The 19,202-nt window shown below is 40.4% G+C and overlaps 1 protein-coding gene across 7 annotated transcripts in view; it reads left to right on the top strand.

Annotated features, from left to right (window-relative positions):
• Nucleotides 1–14,102, top strand: part of KLHL13 (kelch like family member 13) — a 204,619-nt gene extending 190,517 nt beyond the window's left edge. For all 7 annotated transcript variants that reach the window (XM_035007608.1, XM_035007598.1, XM_035007605.1 and 4 more), the window contains 3 exons: nucleotides 1,472–2,267; nucleotides 9,680–9,793; nucleotides 12,496–14,102. In XM_035007608.1, coding sequence (XP_034863499.1) covers nucleotides 1,472–2,267; nucleotides 9,680–9,793; nucleotides 12,496–12,983 — 1,398 coding nt within the window. In that variant the 3' untranslated portion in view covers nucleotides 12,984–14,102. The remainder of the gene's footprint in view (nucleotides 1–1,471; nucleotides 2,268–9,679; nucleotides 9,794–12,495) is intronic.
• The last annotated feature ends 5,100 nt before the right edge of the window (nucleotides 14,103–19,202 follow it).

Genomic DNA, 19,202 nt, shown 5'->3' with positions numbered 1-19,202 from the left:
TTCCCTTGCCTCACGAGATATATCTAGAAAAATGTTGCTACAGCTGATGTCAAATTACTGCCTGTGCTCTCTTCTAGGATTTGTATGGTTTCAGGTCTCACTTTTAGGCCTTTAATCCATTTTGAGTTTACTTTTGTGTATGAAAGTGTTCCAGTTTCATTCTTTTTCATGTAACTGTCCAGTTTTCCCAACACCATTTGTTGAGGAGACTGTCATTTTCCCATTGCATGTTCTTGCTCCTTTGTCAAAGATTAATAGACTATATAATCATGAGTTTATTTCTGGGTTTTCTATTCTGTTCTATTGATCTATGTGTCTGTTTTTGTGCCAGTACCATACTGTGTTGATGACTACAGCTTTGTAATATAACTTGAAGTCTGGAATTGTGATGTCTCCAGCTTTGTTTTTCTTTTTCAAGATTGCTTTGGCTATTCAGGGTCTTTTTTGGTTCCATACAAATTTTAGGATTGTTTTTTCTAGTTCTGTGAAAAATGCTGTTGGTATTTTGATAGGGATTGCATTAAATGTGTAGATTGCTTTGGTGCTTTGGGTGGTATGGACTTTTTAACAATATTTATTCTTGCAATCCATGAACATGGATAATCTTTCCATTTGTGTCATCTTCAATTTTTTGTCATGAATGTTTTATAGTTTTCAGAGTACAGGTCTTTTACCTCCTAAGTTTATTTCTAGGTATTTTGTTATTTTTGGTGTAATTGTAAATGGGACTGTTTTCTTAATTTCTCATTTTGCTACTTCATTGTTAGTATATAGAAATACAGTGGGTTTCAGTATATTGATTTTGTATCCTGTGACCTTACTGAATTCATTTATCAGTTCTAGTAGTTTTTTGGTGGAGTCTTTAGGGTTTTCTATATATAGTATCACGTCATCTGCAAATATTGACAGTTTTACTTCTTCCTTGCCAATTTGGATACCTTTTATTTCTTTTTCTTGTCTGATTGCTGTGGCTAGGACTTCCAGTACTGTGTTGAATAAAAGTGGTGAGAGGAGACATCCTTGTCCTGTTCTTGATCTCAGGGGAGAAACTCTCAGTTTTTCCCCATTGAGTGTGATGTCAGCTGTGGGTTTTTCATGTATGGCCTTTATTATGTTTGAGGTACTTTCCCTCTAAACGTACTTTGTTGAGGGTTTTTATTATGAATGGACATTGTACTTTGTCAGATGCCTTTTTTCTTCAACTATTGCAATAATCATAGGGTTTTTATCCTTTCTCTTGTTGATGTGATGTAGATAATTTTCTTTTAGTTACTTTCTATTGGATTAGGTAAAGGTGGTTTGTGAATTCTCTTTAGATCATTAATGTATTTAGGTAAGAATTTTTATTTGCATCTCTATGGACAGTAAAAAGCTTAGTTGACTCTTCTTCTAGAACAGGTATTTCTGTTATCCAGAATATGAGTGTCATGAAATTGGTAGCATTTTAATTTTTTTTTTACTGGTTTAATAGGTCACTTTAGACAATTGTGTCGAAGTTGGTCGGATTGCCAACACCTACAATCTGACAGAAGTGGATAAATACGTCAACAGTTTTGTCCTGAAGAATTTTCCTGCATTGCTGAGCACTGGGGAGTTCTTGAAACTCCCTTTTGAGCGTCTTGCCTTTGTGCTTTCCAGCAATAGCCTTAAGCACTGCACTGAACTTGAGCTCTTTAAGGCTACCTGTCGCTGGCTACGCCTAGAAGAGCCTCGGATGGACTTTGCTGCAAAATTAATGAAGAACATACGATTTCCACTGATGACACCGCAGGAGCTCATTAATTATGTGCAAACCGTGGATTTCATGAGAACTGACAATACCTGTGTGAATCTGCTTTTGGAAGCCAGCAATTACCAAATGATGCCGTACATGCAGCCAGTGATGCAGTCAGACAGGACTGCCATTCGGTCTGACACCACTCATTTGGTCACGCTTGGAGGAGTGCTGAGGCAGCAGCTGGTTGTCAGCAAGGAATTGCGCATGTATGATGAAAAGGCCCATGAATGGAAATCGTTAGCCCCCATGGATGCCCCAAGGTACCAGCATGGCATCGCCGTCATTGGAAATTTCCTCTATGTCGTCGGTGGACAGAGTAATTATGACACAAAAGGAAAAACGGCAGTCGATACAGTCTTCAGATTTGATCCTCGCTACAATAAATGGATGCAGGTTGCGTCTTTAAATGAAAAGCGCACCTTCTTCCACCTAAGTGCCCTCAAAGGATATCTGTATGCTGTCGGTGGGCGAAACGCAGCTGGTGAACTGCGTAAGTGTGTGCATTTCTGTTAAACATAGAGACTGATTTCTTTACCCCCAAATTCTCGTTAAATCATAAAATAAGCAGTTCTATAAAATTAAAGAGAAAAATGTAGCTAGGGTTTCATTTAAACTGTTTGGCTCAGGAAATATCCGAGACAATCTATATGCCTAATCCGGATTTATGTTGTTGGCCAGGGTACAAATTATATCTGTAATGCTGGGAATGTTGCAGAATATTTTATTTGGCAGTATATATGGTTTTCATCTTGACAGTGTAACTACAAAGTATATTCTGCTAATTTAAATACTAATAGAATCTCGGACAGAAGTTTGGCATGTTTCCTTATTTTCCATTTTTAAAAGCCCACATAATACTTTATTGTACAGGTTAAAATCCTTCCTTACAGAGGACTGACTGTTATCGTTTCTTCGTTTACGTAATCTTTTACCCTATCCTAGACCCTTGACCGCCATAGTAAGATCATTTTCTTTGTCAATTAAATGTACCAAGTTCAGTATTATCCAAAATGTATTTACTCTGAGTAATGTGATCTGTGACTATCAGTTTTAAAAACCATTGTCTCTTGGGGCACCCAGGTGGCTCAGTCAGTTAAGCGTCTGACTCTTGATTTCAGCTCAGGTCATGAGATCGAGTCCTGCGTCGGGCTCCATGCTCAGCACGGGAGTCTGCTTGTCCCTCTCCCTCTGTTCTTCCCCCCTCCCCTCCCCACTCACATGTTCTTGCTCTCTCTCAAATAAATAAATAAAATCATAAAAAAAAAATCATTCTCTCTTAGTGAAATACCAAACAGTTTTCTTCACTGTAAACTGCTCTGGTAAGCTTCATTAGATGGGGCCACTTTTTTTGTCTCCCTAATTGAAGATTGGTCACAAGTGCAGTTAACGTAGAATAGTACTTTGGCTCCATAAATGAACACTAATTTTGTTATTTTAGGTGAAATTGGAGTAAGATAGCTGTCCAAAAAGAAGTCAGGAAGACCCCATTTTCTGTCACGCCTTCCATATCTGTCATTACCATCATCGTTTGGCCTCTTTTTTTCACCCCCTCTTTTATGCTGCAATGACCAGAGTCCTTGTAGTTGACCAGTAGTCCAGGCTCTGTAATGCTGGGAATGTGGAAAATATTGGCCTTGGCTCTGGATCAATTCAGAGTGACTATCAGCATCTTTTTCTTGGTAGCTTAATGGATTTAAGAATAAGTTATTTATTGGAGGCCAAAAGAACTGCTCTCAGCTCTTATACTCTCCAGCTGATCAATCCCTTTCTCGTTAGTCACGTCTTAATGTTACTGCTCTTTCCTACCTACAGTTTTTTTTCCCTTTGTTGTCGCAGTGATATTTTTTTCTAAGACTGGGCTCTCCAAAAGGCGGGACTCGGGATCCTTATCATGAACCACACAGATTGCCCAATATATTTTAATAATCAGGCTTTAAAACGCATTCGAGGGATCAGTACCTGTCGTGTCGAATTGTCATTTCAGGTCTCCTCACTCAGCCCACACACGTTATTTTCATGTTGTGATACTATTTTAAATGGACGGTGTCTGGAAATATTCAGAAGCTGCAACTAGTGATTTGGCACTTTCTTAGGAAAACCGCTTGTATAAGATAATCTTTCCAAGTTTACAAATTATAGGTCATCGGTCCTGGCAGTGTGTGGTCATTTCAGACCTTCTTTCCTCAAGGGAAATAGCTCCAATTTCTTAGTCAGTGCTTGCTTATTGATGTTATCACCGCTGTTAATATGCAGTCTTCAATATATCATTCCTCCTATTAATTAGAGGCCTTATTCTTCTGAGAATTTATCATCTTCAGGCCAAGGAGAGTCATTACATAAAACCAAGAAGCTAGAGGCTTTCTTTGCTGAGCTCTTGCCATGTTATACTCATTTGGGAACGAGAAGTAGACGACGCCGTTGGGCAAGTGGCTGCCTTCCTTGCTCATGACCTTCAGAAATCACACCCTCCATCTCTTATTAAAAATAGTCTTCTGAGTTTCAGTTTTTTTTTTTTTTTAAAGATTTTTTATTTATTTATTTGACAGAGAGAGACACAGCGAGAGAGGGGAACACAAGCAGGGGGAGCGGGAGAGGGAGAAGCAGGCTTCCCACTGAGCAGGGTGCCCGATGCGGGGCTCGATCCCAGGACCCTGGGATCATGACCTGAGCCGAAGGCAGACGCTTAATGACTGAGCCACCCAGGCGCCCCTTCTGCATTTCAGTTTGAAAGTAAAAAGAAATGAGAAGCGTGCTTTTCATGAGCTATTCCTAATTCATAGTAACTATTTGATTATATTTAGGTTTTAAAATCAGTCTCCCAGAGCTTAAACCTAAGGATAATGACTTATATAGTCTAAAAAATGATTACCCCTCTAGATGGTAGAGGCCCATTTTTATCTAAATTTGTAAACTGCATGTTTCACAAATACATAGATGGTTGTAATATAGACACAAACCCTCAATACCAAGAAACAGCTCTAATTCCACTTTAAAGGCCAATGACATTTCTTTCCCTTTGAAATTACCTCCTGTAATCTGTAAGTAAGTACGCTTTTGTAGAAAATGACTGTTTGCCTTAAAATCAGCATACCCAGCAAAGCCTGGCTGTAGTAAATATTTTAAGTTAAAATATATTGGAAGTTTTTTTTTAGAAAATCAGTTGATTGGCTTAAGTGCACTGAAATCTTGGATCTTAATTGCACAAGAACTTTCAGGCCACCCCAACTCCTTTGAGTTTTTCCTATTTTAGACCCACTTGGGAGCAGGAAATAGACTGTTTTAAAACAATCGTGTCACATTCTGTATTGTTGACTTCTTCTGAATTCTCTTTATTAATAATGTTTCTCTTTGTATATGTGTCACTTGCCCTTTCCAGTTTTCTTGGACCCATGGTTTTTGCAGAATAGCAGATTTAGGTCCTAAAGAGACCCTTGCTTATATTTCTGAATGTTCCAGCCAGAGGCTGGGTTTTTTTTTAACATTTCTCCTGCTCCGTAAACTTTTTTTTTTTTTTTTTATGGGACTGCCCTCTACACGCACACACAAGAACATCTGTTATAGTAACTTCACAGTGCCATCTTAACTGATTACATTGCCATATTAATAGGCCTGTGTAAATAGAGAAGGGGGTAGCAATGGGTGGCAGGCAAAAGGGAATCGATGGGAGGGTCATTTAACAATTTAATAGGTTTGGGGCCCCTGGCTGGCTCAGTCGGTGGAGGATGTGACTCTTGATCTCAGGGTTATAAGTTTGAGCCCCACGTTGGGTGTAGAGATGACTTAAAAGTAAAATCTTCTCTTAAAAGAAAATTTTAGTTTGGTTCATTAGTACCAGTATATTATTTATTCTTCATATACGCAATGACCATTTCCTAGATGTAATTATGAAAAGAAAACAGTGGCAGCATTTGTAAGACATTTTAGATCATTTTAATGCATTTGGCCTTCTAAAATCCCTTCATGGAGTGTGTATGGATGGACCTAAGCCCATAGTACATCAAAAAGATACTACTAATGTGTGTGTGAGCCTGATATATTGCTGAAATATAATTCCTTAGAAATGCTGCTTTCCTTTGACACTGGGTACAATTGGAAACTACGTGAAGCTTAGAGTAGCTGTCACTTAAGTGAAAGAGAAGTCAGTTATTCCTGGCATCTTTCAAACTTATGTCATTTAAGAAATCGATCTTCCATTGAGGTTTTCTATATTGAAGAGAAATATGATAGCTCAGATAGCTTTCATTTCTGTTAAATATTAATAAGTCAAGCTTTCAAGTAATGAAATAACTTATAGAAAAAGGTGTTAGACTTTTTTTTCAAGTAAATGTGCAATAAAATTACTGAAATTTATCAAATGTCTCCATATCCCTTCATGGATTTGCAGTTTTCTTCATTAAGCAACACATCGCCAGCAGGCACTCTTAAGATTCTAGAGATCACAGCCCCTCTGTGGGAACCATCATTGTTCCGGTGGTGATTCAGGGTTCATCCCTTTCTACTCTCAAAAAGAACAAGTTCCACATTATCCCTTGGAACCAATTCCAGGCTCCAGTAGAATCACCTGAGAAAATAGTAATCTTTAATGATTTATGTGAACTAAGCAACCTCCATGTAATTCTTAAATTGGAGAGGGTCTCTAATTTAAATTGCAGGCAACCAGGTTACTGAAGATGATTCTCTAGAATAAGGGTCAGTGAAATTCTGTAAAGGGCCAGAAAATCAATATTTTCAGTTTTGTAGGCCATAGGATCTTGTCACAGCTTATCACTTCTGCTGTTGTATTGCAAAAGCAAGCATAGACAATTTATAAATGAACGGGTGAGGCTGTGTTCCAATGAAGCTTTCTATAGGAACATCAGCATTTGAATTCCATATGATTTTCATATGTCACAAAATATTTCCTTTGATTTTTTTTCCCCCAACTCTTTAAAAAAAGGTAAAAGCCATTCATATTTTTGTCTTGTGGGGCATACAAAAGGCAGGCAGCATGATGGATTTGGCTGACAGGCTATAATTTGCCTGACCCTATTCTAGACTTTCCTAATTAGTTCATTACCATTCCTACCTCTCATAGACTATGATGGAACCACTGTTTTGTCCCTTGCATCATCCCTTGCCCCCTCCCCCTATCAAGGCTGTTGGCACAAGCCTATATCCCACTGCCTTGTGAATATGGAAAATAAGGACATGTGTGTGTATACACTTTTAATCGGATGTGTTCTATTTTAAAACTAAATACTCTTGATTTTACTAAGAACAACAATTCTTCATGGAGACAGTCTAGAGGTTGACAGTAGATATTAAATGATAGGAAAAACTAAAGGATATGGATTATTTTGCCCAAGGAAGAAAAGTTGAGGGATGATGAACTATTACATAGTTATTATATTATTGGTGGTTAATAGCCATCTTACACTTAGGTTACTCCTGTATGAGAAAATAGAGATGGATTCTTATAACCCCTCTTAGGGAAAAAAATGCAATTAATTCACTGACGGAAGAACAGCATTATCTTTCTACATGGGAAAATTTTAATAATCATAAAGAGTGAATAGCTGTTCAAGCGCTAGTTCCACTCCAAAAAGAACAGGAGGAAACTAATGGAAACTCCATCAAAATAGATTGAATTAGACATAAGGACAGACTGTGACACTCTAGAAATTTCAAAGTTCAAGGCAGAATTTTTCATTAAGGGAAGCATAGAACTATAGTAAAACCTGTCTTTGCCATCAGAAATGTGATCTCTGAAAGTCTTTTAAAACCCTTTCACTGATAGGGTGTGTGATTAGACTACTTTTTTTTTTATCAGCTAAAACCCTACCATTAATTACTTTGCTGATGCCAAGTACCAATCAATATACTAGATCCTCTGTAAGTGGAGAGAGAGAGAGAGAGATAATAATGTATGTTCAGTAGGATTGAGCTTGTCAATGAAGTGAAAGTCATGCTAAAGGCAAATGGAAATAAACATTGGAGAAGATGTCCAGTGACTACAAAGAGCCAAAACCAGTATCGGAGGAATCAGTTTCAGCTTGTCATGAATTGTGGCAATAGCTCTTCTTATTTGGGGGAAAGATTTTGCAGGATCCAGCTACTTAATGGAAGGATTTAGAAGAAATAGAGTTGGGAGGGAAAAAAAAAAAAAAGAAGAAATAGAGTTGGTGAGGGTCCAGGCCTAAAGCAATGAACAAAACTAACAAGACAGTAGATCAAAATGAGAACAGGAAAAGCCTTTGAGATGAGCCTGAAAATGTAAAGCTCAAGCCAGTGCAAAAAGCAGTCAGTAAAGGGAGATGAGAAGTGGTATAATATAGGAGTCGTTAGGTGAGAAATAAGTACTGTGTGTAGTCAGTTTGATGAAGAAATGAAATTGTTGAATAGAGTAGAAAGTGCATCTCTCATTTTTTCTCTCTGGTTTTTCCTGTTCTCACGTTATTTTTTTTTTTTTTAATAGGAAATCTTGTTCAAGGGATGATTTATCAGTTAGGTGTTCCAGTGGCTTGATCAAATGGCCCCACTCAGTAGATTTCTGCTTCCGTTTCATTGCCTAGAATTAATCATATGGTCAATTCCAGGTTCAAGGGAACCCGCTAATTTGAATGTTGAGTTTAGCACAGCACTCCGGTGTGCAGTGTCTTGGTTCTTCTGTTCCTGAGAAAAAAGCAGGGTGAGGGGAGACAAGAAATCGGGTTGCCAACTGACAGCATCTGTAGTAAATAGTATAAACTTTTCAAGTCTCCCTAGACTTTGTGTGGGGTTTCTGTTTGTTTCTTTTTTAAAGTTTTATGTATTTAAGTAATCTCTATACTCCACATGGGGCTCGAACTCACGACCCCAAGATCAAGACTCACGTGCTCTTCTGACTGAGCCCGCCAGGTGCCCTTAGACTTGGTGCTTTTGACCAGAGTACTGGGAACAGCCCTATTTCTTTCTGCCTTTTAAAAAGGATTACGTTTTCTATCTGTCATTGTTCTATTCTTGAGGTTATAACAGAGTGATATTTAAATAGGTTGAGGTCACTTCTCCAAAATACTTTATGTTAAAGATGATAAATTTATTACTGGAAGGAAGTGGCCCCAATAAAAATCTTCCCTTCATGTCATGCTGCCACTATTGACTTTAATATGGAAATGTGGAAAAATTATTACCAATGTCTATTGTGTAGTCTGGATGTGAAATAAAGCAAGAGGCAGCCAGCACATACGGCAGGCGGTGTGCATACATACATACATTCATTCTCACCCTCAGACTTTGCTTCCTGTCTATGAACCTTTGTTTCCTAGATGGTGGATCAGCACGGGGGGCCTAGAACTGACTTTTCTTCTTCCTTATGATTTTTTCATCTTCCCACATATTTATCTTTTGTAAAGATTTTGTTTATTTTTGCGAGAGAGAGAGAGAGAGAGAGCACGAGCAGGGGGGAGGGGCAGAAGGGGAAGCAGACTCCCCACTGAGCAGGGAGCCCGATGCGGGACTCGATCTCAGGGCCCCGGGATAATGACCTGAGCCGAAGGCAGATGCTTAACCGACTGAGCTACCCAGGCTCCCTCATCTTCCCACATATTTAGAGCAAGGAATTGGGAGAAATGTCAAATTAGAAAGATGTAACAAGATACCAGAAGAAAAGAAACCCTAGCAGTTTCTGCAGTGACAGAAATGTGTTAGATTATTACATAAGTCTCTAGTCTAATGTAAAATGTATTAATGGTTCATCTTAGTAGTATAATCTCAGTAAATAAAAAAAGAGACCCCCAAAGAGTATCTCATATCTGTAATAGATACGGTTCCGTTCTTTAAATATTATTATTCTACCTAAAGGGAAAAATAACTCATTGCTAAATTTGAAATTATAAATTATTTTCTTTTGTTCTTTTTTTTTTTTTTCTTTTCGTCAAACAACAGCCACAGTGGAGTGTTATAATCCAAGAACAAATGAGTGGACCTACGTTGCCAAAATGAGTGAACCCCACTATGGCCATGCCGGGACTGTGTATGGAGGAGTCATGTATATTTCAGGTAAACCATTATAATGCAGATGCAATTAATATAATACGTACGCTTCTAACTATGGCACCATCTTTCCATACAATATTAGAAAAATAATGTAAGTGCTGCTACATTAGAAAAAAGAAGAAGAATACAGAAAAAGGGATCATCAAAAGATAATTTGTGGTGATTTTAGAAGATACCTTGTACGTGCGTGTTTGCGTATAGATGCCTTTGGTATTCTAGAAGTTCATAAGACTAGCAGCAAACCCGTCGTGCTGTGAATACATAACTTGGAAGAAACTGGAAAGCCTTCAGCTTCTGCAGGTTGCGTTTTGGTCCCCATATTCTGTACTCTAATGAACCCTGTAGGCCAACAACCCCCATTCATAGTCCCGGTAGCAACCCTTAATTCATTTTGAGCTTACATTTAGCTCAGCTCTATGAGGAAATCTATCATTATTAAATATATAAACTCTGCCGTGCATAAGCTGGCTCCTGATACACACGTAATGCATAATAATGTTCACGCTGTCATTTAGTGCGACTGATAATAGGTGTTTCCTTTTTTCCTCAGCACTATCAGGGGATCTACTGTGGGGTCCTTGCATGAATAATTCTGTGCTGATTACCTGTATATATGTTGGCCACATGCGTGTGTATTTTTCTCTTGACACATCGTCCCCCTTCCGAGAGCCTGCCAGTGCCAGGCCAGCAGTTACATTATTAGAGAACGGAGGCATTAGGTTATGGTGGTCTGGGTCTCTGAACGCCGCTGCCTTACGAAGTCTGTAATCAAGAGGGATCAGCGAAAGGCCTGGAGTGGGTGATTGATAGGTTTGGGGTGTTAAATTTATGAGCAACTCCAGGACGTCTTATACTGAAAGAGCCATCCAGGAAATCATATGCTCCGCTAATCAATGATTTACACCCTCTACCTATTTTATGCGTGTAGATACTATGCCATTATAATGAGAGCTCCAGATCCTCTGGGGGGACAAAAATGACATGAAATTGTTCTCGTGGCACTTTGGCATAGCTAACATGTATTTTATAAATGACCTCACCGGTCAAGAATAGGGTAGGACCAGAGCTGAATCTCAAACAAACAAAAAAAAACAAACACCGTTTTGCTTCCTGAGAATTCTGTAGAGTACAGAAAACAAAACAAAACAAAACAAAAAACTAAACTAAAAAGCAGAGAGGAAACAGTGATTGCCAACTGGTCCCCAGATAGGAGCGCTTTGATTGATACAGCTGAAAATTTGTGTAGTTCTCTTGCTAATCTGCAGAACAGAGTCTGATACTTTCCTTCTAGAGACTGATTTCTGTGTGACCTCAGAATACACTCTGTAGATAATACAGACTCAGTGGATCAACAGCCAACTGAGGCACATACAAGATTCCATATGTATTCAGCATTCGGCTTTTTTTTTAAGATTTTATTTAGGGGCACCTGGGTGGCTCAGCTGTTAGGCGTCTGCCTTCGGCTCGGGTCGTGGTCCCGGGGTCCTGGGATTGAGCCCCGCATCAGGCTCCCTGCTCCGCGGGAGGCCTGCTTCTCCCTCTCCCACTCCCCCTGCTTGTGTTCCCTCTCTCGCTGTGCCTCTCTCTGTCAAATAAATAAATAAAATCTTTAAAAAAAAAAAGATTTTATTTATTTGACACAGAGGGAGACAGCGAGAGAGAGAACACAAGCAGGGGGAGTGGGAGAGGGAGAAGCAGGCTTCCCAACGAGCAGGGAGCCCGACATGGGGCTCGATCCCAGGACCCCGGGATCATGACCTGAGCCAAAGACAGATGCCTAATGACTGAGCCACCCAAGCACGCGGCTTCTTTAAGTGTCCAGGCCGATAGCACATGACAGTACCTTCCCACACCCACCCAACAGAAACTCTACAAAAACACGGTGCTGAGTATTCTTATAGGCTTGGACATTTGCATAATCCTGTCAACTTTTCAAAGCATTTTGATGGATTTGACTTCATAGCCCCAATGCTGATGAGATAATGAGAGTAGAGATTTTTATGTGCTAAGTGCAGAAATGGGCAACTGGAATTAAAATGCCCAAGCCCAGCATTCAGCTGCCAGGGCGTGCTCGCCCCAAAGCAGTAGGAGTGAGTGATGCTGGGGCGCCTGGGTGGCTCAGTCGGTTGAACATCTGCCTTCGGCTCACGTCATGATCCTAGGGTCCTGGGATCGAGTCCCACGTCGGGCTCCCTGCTCAGTGGGGAGCCTGCTTCTCCCTCTCCCTCTGCCTGCCGCTCCCCCTGCTTGTGCTCTCTCTCTCTCTCTCTGACAAATAAATAAATAAATAAATAAATAAATAAATAAATAAATAAATAAATGCCTTTTTTTTTTTTTTTAAAGAAAAAGAAGTGCATGATGCTTCATACACGAGATTGACAGCAGACCCAACTCTAAAAGTGGCCCAAATCTATTTTCATTTAGCAAAGCCTCTTAAATTCCACGGGTCTCGGCTTCGGAAAGTCCTTGCGATAACATAAGCTACACTTTTTGGTTCTCTAAGAGCTGAAAATGTTACTTTCTGGATTTTTAATCCCAGAGCAAGTACTTCTGGAGGGCAGACATTTATAAGGACACCAGCGATAAAGCCATAAGATGGCATAATAGGTGGCTAGACGTTGATGATCTAGGGACAGAGAGCCTTTTATTTACTTTTGCATCTTTGTAATAATCTGTTTACTGTCATGCCTATGTTCATGCTTTAGGAGGAATCACTCATGACACTTTCCAAAAGGAGCTCATGTGCTTTGACCCTGACACTGACAAGTGGATCCAGAAGGCGCCAATGACCACCGTCAGAGGTCTGCACTGCATGTGTACGGTGGGCGAGAGGCTCTATGTCATCGGTGGTAACCACTTCCGAGGCACGAGTGATTATGATGATGTCCTAAGCTGTGAATACTACTCACCTATCCTTGACCAGTGGACCCCAATTGCTGCCATGCTAAGGGGGCAGAGTGATGTTGGGGTTGCGGTCTTTGAAAATAAGATCTACGTGGTCGGTGGGTATTCCTGGAATAATCGCTGTATGGTGGAGATAGTGCAGAAATATGACCCCGATAAAGATGAGTGGCATAAGGTGTTTGATCTCCCAGAGTCCCTCGGTGGCATCCGAGCTTGTACACTCACGGTTTTCCCGCCCGAAGAAACCACACCATCACCCTCTAGAGAGTCCCCCCTTTCTGCACCTTAGGATCATCCCCCTACAACTAAGATGCTGTAGTCCTATCTTTGCAACGTGTCAAGAATTCTCTTCTTTTGCGCCCCCTTTAGTAGTGTATGTTAGGATTAGCCTCCAGTCATTGATACAGATATTGGAAAAAAAGACAACATTGATGTTATTTGTGCTGTTTGTTTGGCTTAGAGTGTTTATAAAGTGGTAACAAAACCTTTCTGGAAATGTATCCCATTGAAGCTGATGTTTAACATACAAAAAACAAAACAAAACAAAAAAAACAAAAACCCCAAGATATTGTCTATAAAATGTTTCTTCAGTACTTTTTTGATGCTGTGTATTGGGTGTAAGGTATTTGTCATCTTACATTAGAAAGCCCAATAAACCAACTTGATGGTGGATTATAGTAAATGTACAACTGTGCTAACTAGGCTTCAAAGTCCAAAAATTTTCCTTTCATCTTTGACTGTGAGATGTCAACAGGACACAATAGACAAAAGGTTGCCAACTCGCATGAGCTACCTCCCTCTTTGCATAAAGTGTTTTTGACATATCTGTCAACCCACCGGTCTGTGTGGGTGCATTGAAAACATATGAAGTTTCTTAGACACACAGGAGAAATAATAACTGAAACTCACCAATATTAATTTAAAAAAGAAACAGCATGACCCCTCTACTTAGAAACAAGGGTTTGGGGTTTCTGAAGTGTGTATAAATACACACACACACACACACATATAGCAAATATAAAATTTTAAAAATTGAATGGCACGTCAAATAAACATGAAAGATCTTTTTAAATTTCTACCAAAAACAGCTTCCCTTAAAATGGGAATTCAGTATGCACATACTGAATGCACACATGGAGAATCCTACTGGATTTAGGTGGATAAGGGCTAGAAATTTTGAGCAACTAAATTTGTCACTTGACCAAATTTTTCCTTCCGAAGCTGTAACCTACACCTTCTCCTTTGCTGTTGAGGTAACTTGCATATTATATGTGTTCTGTATATTCTCAGTTCATAAGGTTATTTAGCACAAAGTATAGCAGCCTCACGTGGGAAGCTGCTTTTGCTCAGTGATTTCAACTTCCATGTTTTATCTCTTTTTGTTCAATAAAAAAAACATTTAATGTCATTTTGGTCTGAGGCATCCCATTATTGTCCAGTTGGACTTTCTTTAATTTTTTTTTTTTTTTTTTTTTTTTTTTTGGTGGGCAAGATTCAAGTGATCGGAACTGAGAGCACCGAACAGTTTGGATTAATTAATATTAATGACTTTTATTCAAGGAAAAAAATAATTTGACCAGGTCTAACCTCATTGGTCAAACTCAGTGCTGGTTGTCTCTGTGGAATTAGTTCATCGAAGATGCTAATCGGTCCCCCCCCCCCCCGCTTCCCCACAGAAGAACTGCCAGACATGTGGAAACCTTAAGAGGAGTTATTTTCTGAGGTCAGTTTCCCTGATCTTCAAGAAGATCCATCTTGCCTAATGAGAAGACATTCTGTGAAATGACCTAAGAGATTTGTTCTTGACCTAGGACTGTAAAGGAATAATGTTTTGGGAAAAGATCGTTTGAGGATTCCATTAGGGCCATGTGCATGATCTTTCTGACTTTATCTGCAAATGACCCAATTAAGTCTGAACTAAAAATTTTGAGCTATTCCCAAACAACGAGAGTGTCACCAGATTTCTTCCCCAGTGAGGCATGAGCAATGCAGATGTTACTACCTCTGTCTTGAGTTAAACATAAGGAAGAAAACAATTTTTCCATCAATGGTAGTTTGAATGTTGGGAGAAGCCTGGTATGAATTTGAAAGACCCCCTTCGTCAACATTACCCTTCCTGGGGCGCCTGGGTGGCTCAGTCGGTGAAGCGTCTGCCTTCGGCTCAGGTCATGATCCCAGGGTCCCGGGATCGAGCCCCACGTCGCGCTCCTTGCTCAGCGGGAAGGCTGCTTCTCCCTGTCCCCCCTGCTTGTGCTCTCTCTCTCTCACTACCTCTCTCTCTCCCAAATAAATAAAAAAAATCTTTAAAAAAGAAAAAAAAAATGTTACCCTCCCCTCAGAGTCACTGGTCGAGTGATTTCAGTCCTGTGCTCAGAGGCAGGGTGCATTTAGCCATTCACACACAGTGAACACCTGCCTCAAGACGGGGGTATATACAGGACAGATACCTGGTCCTGTCACAGTCCAGTGTGGGTGTCCTCGGTCAGGTGGCTCTCCTCTGAACAGCAACGGTTCTTTGCATCTTGTCGCCTCTTCTGCCTCTTCAGCCTTAGAGTCCCCAGTCAGTCAGCAGAAGAAAAATGGAGCCTGGCAGGCGGGAGGCCCTGTAAGGGTCAGGCCTGAAAGAGCCATACATCTCTTCTCCGCACATCCTCCTGGCCGGAAGTCCGCCCCGTGGTCACCCATAAGCACAAAGGGGTCAAGGAAATAGAGAGCTGCGTGCCCAGAAAGAAGGGCATCGGGTTGGTGACCTGTTAGCAGGTCGCCACTGGGCTCTGTTTGATGGCTGACCTTTTCTGCATCCACACCACACGGTATTTGGAATAGCAATTAATGTCGCACGGTGCTATTATTAAACAGTTCCAACAGCTGACAAGTGATTACACATTGTCCTTCACAATGAATTAACTCTTTGTCTTCATGAAAAATATCTGCCAGTCATTGGTTGGCTTTGCAAACATTTCTCACACTTGCCTTTCTTAGGTTCTCGATCTCCTTGCAAAAGGAGTTCTAGAACACATTAAATCTCAGAAGGTTCATAATTTGCCTTCTTGGTCAACGTTGGTAGGGTGGGAAAGACGAATAAAAAAATCTACTTTGGGGGCGCCTGGGTGGCTCAGTCGTTAAGCGTCTGCCTTTGGCTCAGGTCATGATCCCAGGGTCCTGGGATCGAGTCCCACATCGGGCTCCCTGCTCCACGGGAAGCCTGCTTCTCCCTCTCCCACTCTCCCTGCTTGTGTTCCTGCTCTCGCTGTGTCTCTCTCTGTCAAATAAATAAATAAATCTTAAAAAAAAAAAAAATCTACTTTGCCTCTTTCTAGAATTTTTAAAAACGCATCCAATAATCAGGTTTTGCTCTGAAAAGTAACATTATGACCCAAAACTATTCCCTGTCTGATATTACTGTAGGGACTTCGGAAAATATATAGGTATGTAATGTTTGCAGGTTGCTGAAATAATTCCCTCACTTTAGCCCCGAGACGGTGCTCCACAGGGCAATTAAGTAGTGTTTTATTTATTTAATTACTTCGACCATGTGACCTTTTCTCTACCCCCCACTTTTTCAAAGGCCTTTGTGTTTTTTCCCCCCAAGAACAGTGAGCAGACTTTCTTGGGTGGAAATTTGGCGCTTGTTTTTCATTTTCAGACTGCCAAACCTCAGGTTTATTTCCTGCCACATCAGATAGCTCTTTGGCTAGGCTAGGGGTAAAGTAAATGCAAAGCAATTTCATGAGGATTAAGGGAATTTTAAATTGGTCAAATAATGCCCTATTTAAAAACTCCTTTGGTAATTACAACGTGCAAAATATAGACAAATTGGAAAATTCAGGAAGGAAGAAAAATAGTTATCTCCCCCATGTCGAGATAACTACTGCTAAATATGAGGATATTGTTTTTTACACCATTACCATTTAAAGACAGACTAAATAGGAGCACCTGGTGGGCTCAGTCTGTAGAGCATGCGACTCTCGATCTCGGGGTTGTGAGTTCCAGCCCCACGTGGGGTATCGAGATGACCTAAAAAAATAAAGTCTTGAAAAAAAATTCAGCCCAAGATAATTTAAATTATTTATTTAAAAATTCTGTATGCATCATAAATTTTTTGGTATGCCAATCCACATTTTCTGATACAAAATATGTTCTGATATATCGATGCATTTATTTCTGATACAAAATACATCAATGCAGTATTTAGAATAAGATTTTCTAAACCCCTCTATTAAGTGAGGTGAAACTACCGGGCAATGTTTTGGGCTTTTGTCAGTTTAGAAATATCGAAACATGAATGTCCAATCAGGTGTTTGCAGAATTAATAATGATCCTGGACACTGAAAGTATTTATTTAATTCAGTGAGTCTAAGTAATTTGTATAATTCAGATCTCAAAGTGAGTATTTCAATCTCTATTTAAAAATTTTTTTAAAGATTTTATTCATTTATTTGACGAGAGAGAGAGCACAAGCAGGGGGAGCAGCAGAGGGAGAGGGAGAAGCAGGCTCCCCACCCAGCGGGAAGCCCAGTGCGGATGCGGGGCTCGATCCCAGGACCCTGGGATCACAACCCGAGCCAAAGACAGATGCCCAACTGACTGAGCCACCCAAGTGCCCCTCAGTCTCTATTTAAATTTAGTGCCCCCTAGTGCTACACAAATCGTGTATTGCCATATAATTGTTGAACACTTCTTTCCCTTGCCTGTGTTCTTTGGCCAAGTGACTAAGACGAATGGAGATTGAATTTTTAAAAATGACTATAGAGACCATACTTCCATTAACCTACCCCCCCCCCAAAAAAAACCCAGGAAACAACAAGGGTGGCAGACTTGTTCTGTAAACAATCAGTAAATATTTTAATTTTTGGAGGCCATATGGTCTTGTAGCAACTACTCACCCCTGCTAATGGTAGTTCCAAAGTGTAGACAGTACGTAAATGAATGAGTGTGGATGTGTTCCACTAAAACTTTATGGATGCTGAAATTTGAGGTTCATAGAATTTTCCTGGATTAAAACATACCACTCTTCTTTTGACTTCTTTCAGCCATTTAAAAATGTGAAGAGTGGGGGCGCCTGGCTGGCTCAGTCAGTAGAGCACGTGACTCTTGGTCTCAGGGTTGTGAGTTCGAGCCCCACGTTGGGTGTAGAGGTTACTTAAAAATAAAATCTTGAAAAATAAAAATAGGGACGCCTGGGTGGCTCAGTTGGTTAAATGACTGCCTTCGGCTCAGGTCATGATCCTGGAGTCCCGGGATCGAGTCCCGCATCGGGCTCCCTGCTCGGCAGGGAGTCTGCTTCTCCTTCTGACCCTCCTCCCTCTCGTGCTCTCTGTCTCTCATTCTCTCTCTCTCAAATAAATAAATAAAATTCTTAAAAAATAAAAATAAAAATAAAAATGAGAAGACTGTTCTTAGCTCAAGGGCCACAGAAAAACAGGCCACAGGGGTGCCTGGCTGGCTCAGTTAAAAGAGCATGTGACTCCTGATCTCAAGGTTGTGAGTTCGAGCCCCATGTTGGATGTAGAGATTGCAAAAAAATAAATAAACTTAAAGAAAGAAAAAGAAAGAGAAACAGGCCACAGACCAGATTTGGTCCACGGGGTATAGTTTGCTGACTCCTACTGTTACAAGAGCATGTTTCATTATCATTCATTTATTCTTTCAGCAAACATTTATTGTGAACCTATTTCATATTAATGCCAATGAAGAGTCCTAGGGCGACAAAAGTGAATGCAATTTAATCCCTGCCTTCAAGGTGCTTAGTCTAGCTGAGCAGATGTAGCGTTCTAGTGGCCATGAGGGGGTGTGTAAAGAAGCAACATCTGAGCACAGTAACACTGTGCTTATAAGCATAGATGTTTATAAAGTGGGAGGCTACAAAGCAAAGAGTGCGTGTGTTAATAAAATATAACTTTTCTTGCCACAAAGCTGTAAATAGAAGAGTACCCATAGGGAAGGAGCAGCCAATCCTTGAAATCCTGTCCCTTGAGATTCAGCTTGATCTTACAGAGCTCTCACTGATCACCCCGACCAACAACTGGCTAGTGCTGTGCCCGATAGGGTCGCACATAACTTGTTCCTTAAAGGACTCACAGAACTGCAAAGCCCACTAGAGGGAAAGGAGGCCCCAGGTGTGCTAGAATTAGCTCTGTCCTCAAATACCTGGAGTTTTTTGTTTATTTTGGTTTTTATCTCCCCACTCTGTTTGCAAGAGCATTTCCAACACTCTGTTTTGCCGGTAGTGTTCCTGTTCACATCCAGGAAGAGAAGAAATCTCCTTCAACTCTGGAATTTAAATCCTCCTCTTGAGTCTGAGGGAGCCAACTCAGGACATATGACTGCCCCTGGACCAGTTGCTATGCCACGCATGGATTGGCTTAGATTAATTATCTGATGTGAAATTGTTGTTGGGGAATTAACCATAATACCTTCCTCACTCCGGAAGAACAAGAGGAAACACAGAGAATGAAATATAGCTAATTGGATTTACTTGGTTCAATTTGTCCATAATTGCCTTTTT

This window comes from Mirounga leonina, unplaced genomic scaffold, assembly GCF_011800145.1.
Source record: "Mirounga leonina isolate KUSES-001 unplaced genomic scaffold, KU_Mleo_1.0 Mir_101664, whole genome shotgun sequence".
Classification (NCBI taxonomy): Eukaryota; Metazoa; Chordata; class Mammalia; order Carnivora; family Phocidae; genus Mirounga; species Mirounga leonina.
This window is presented reverse-complemented; position numbering and strand designations above follow the sequence as displayed.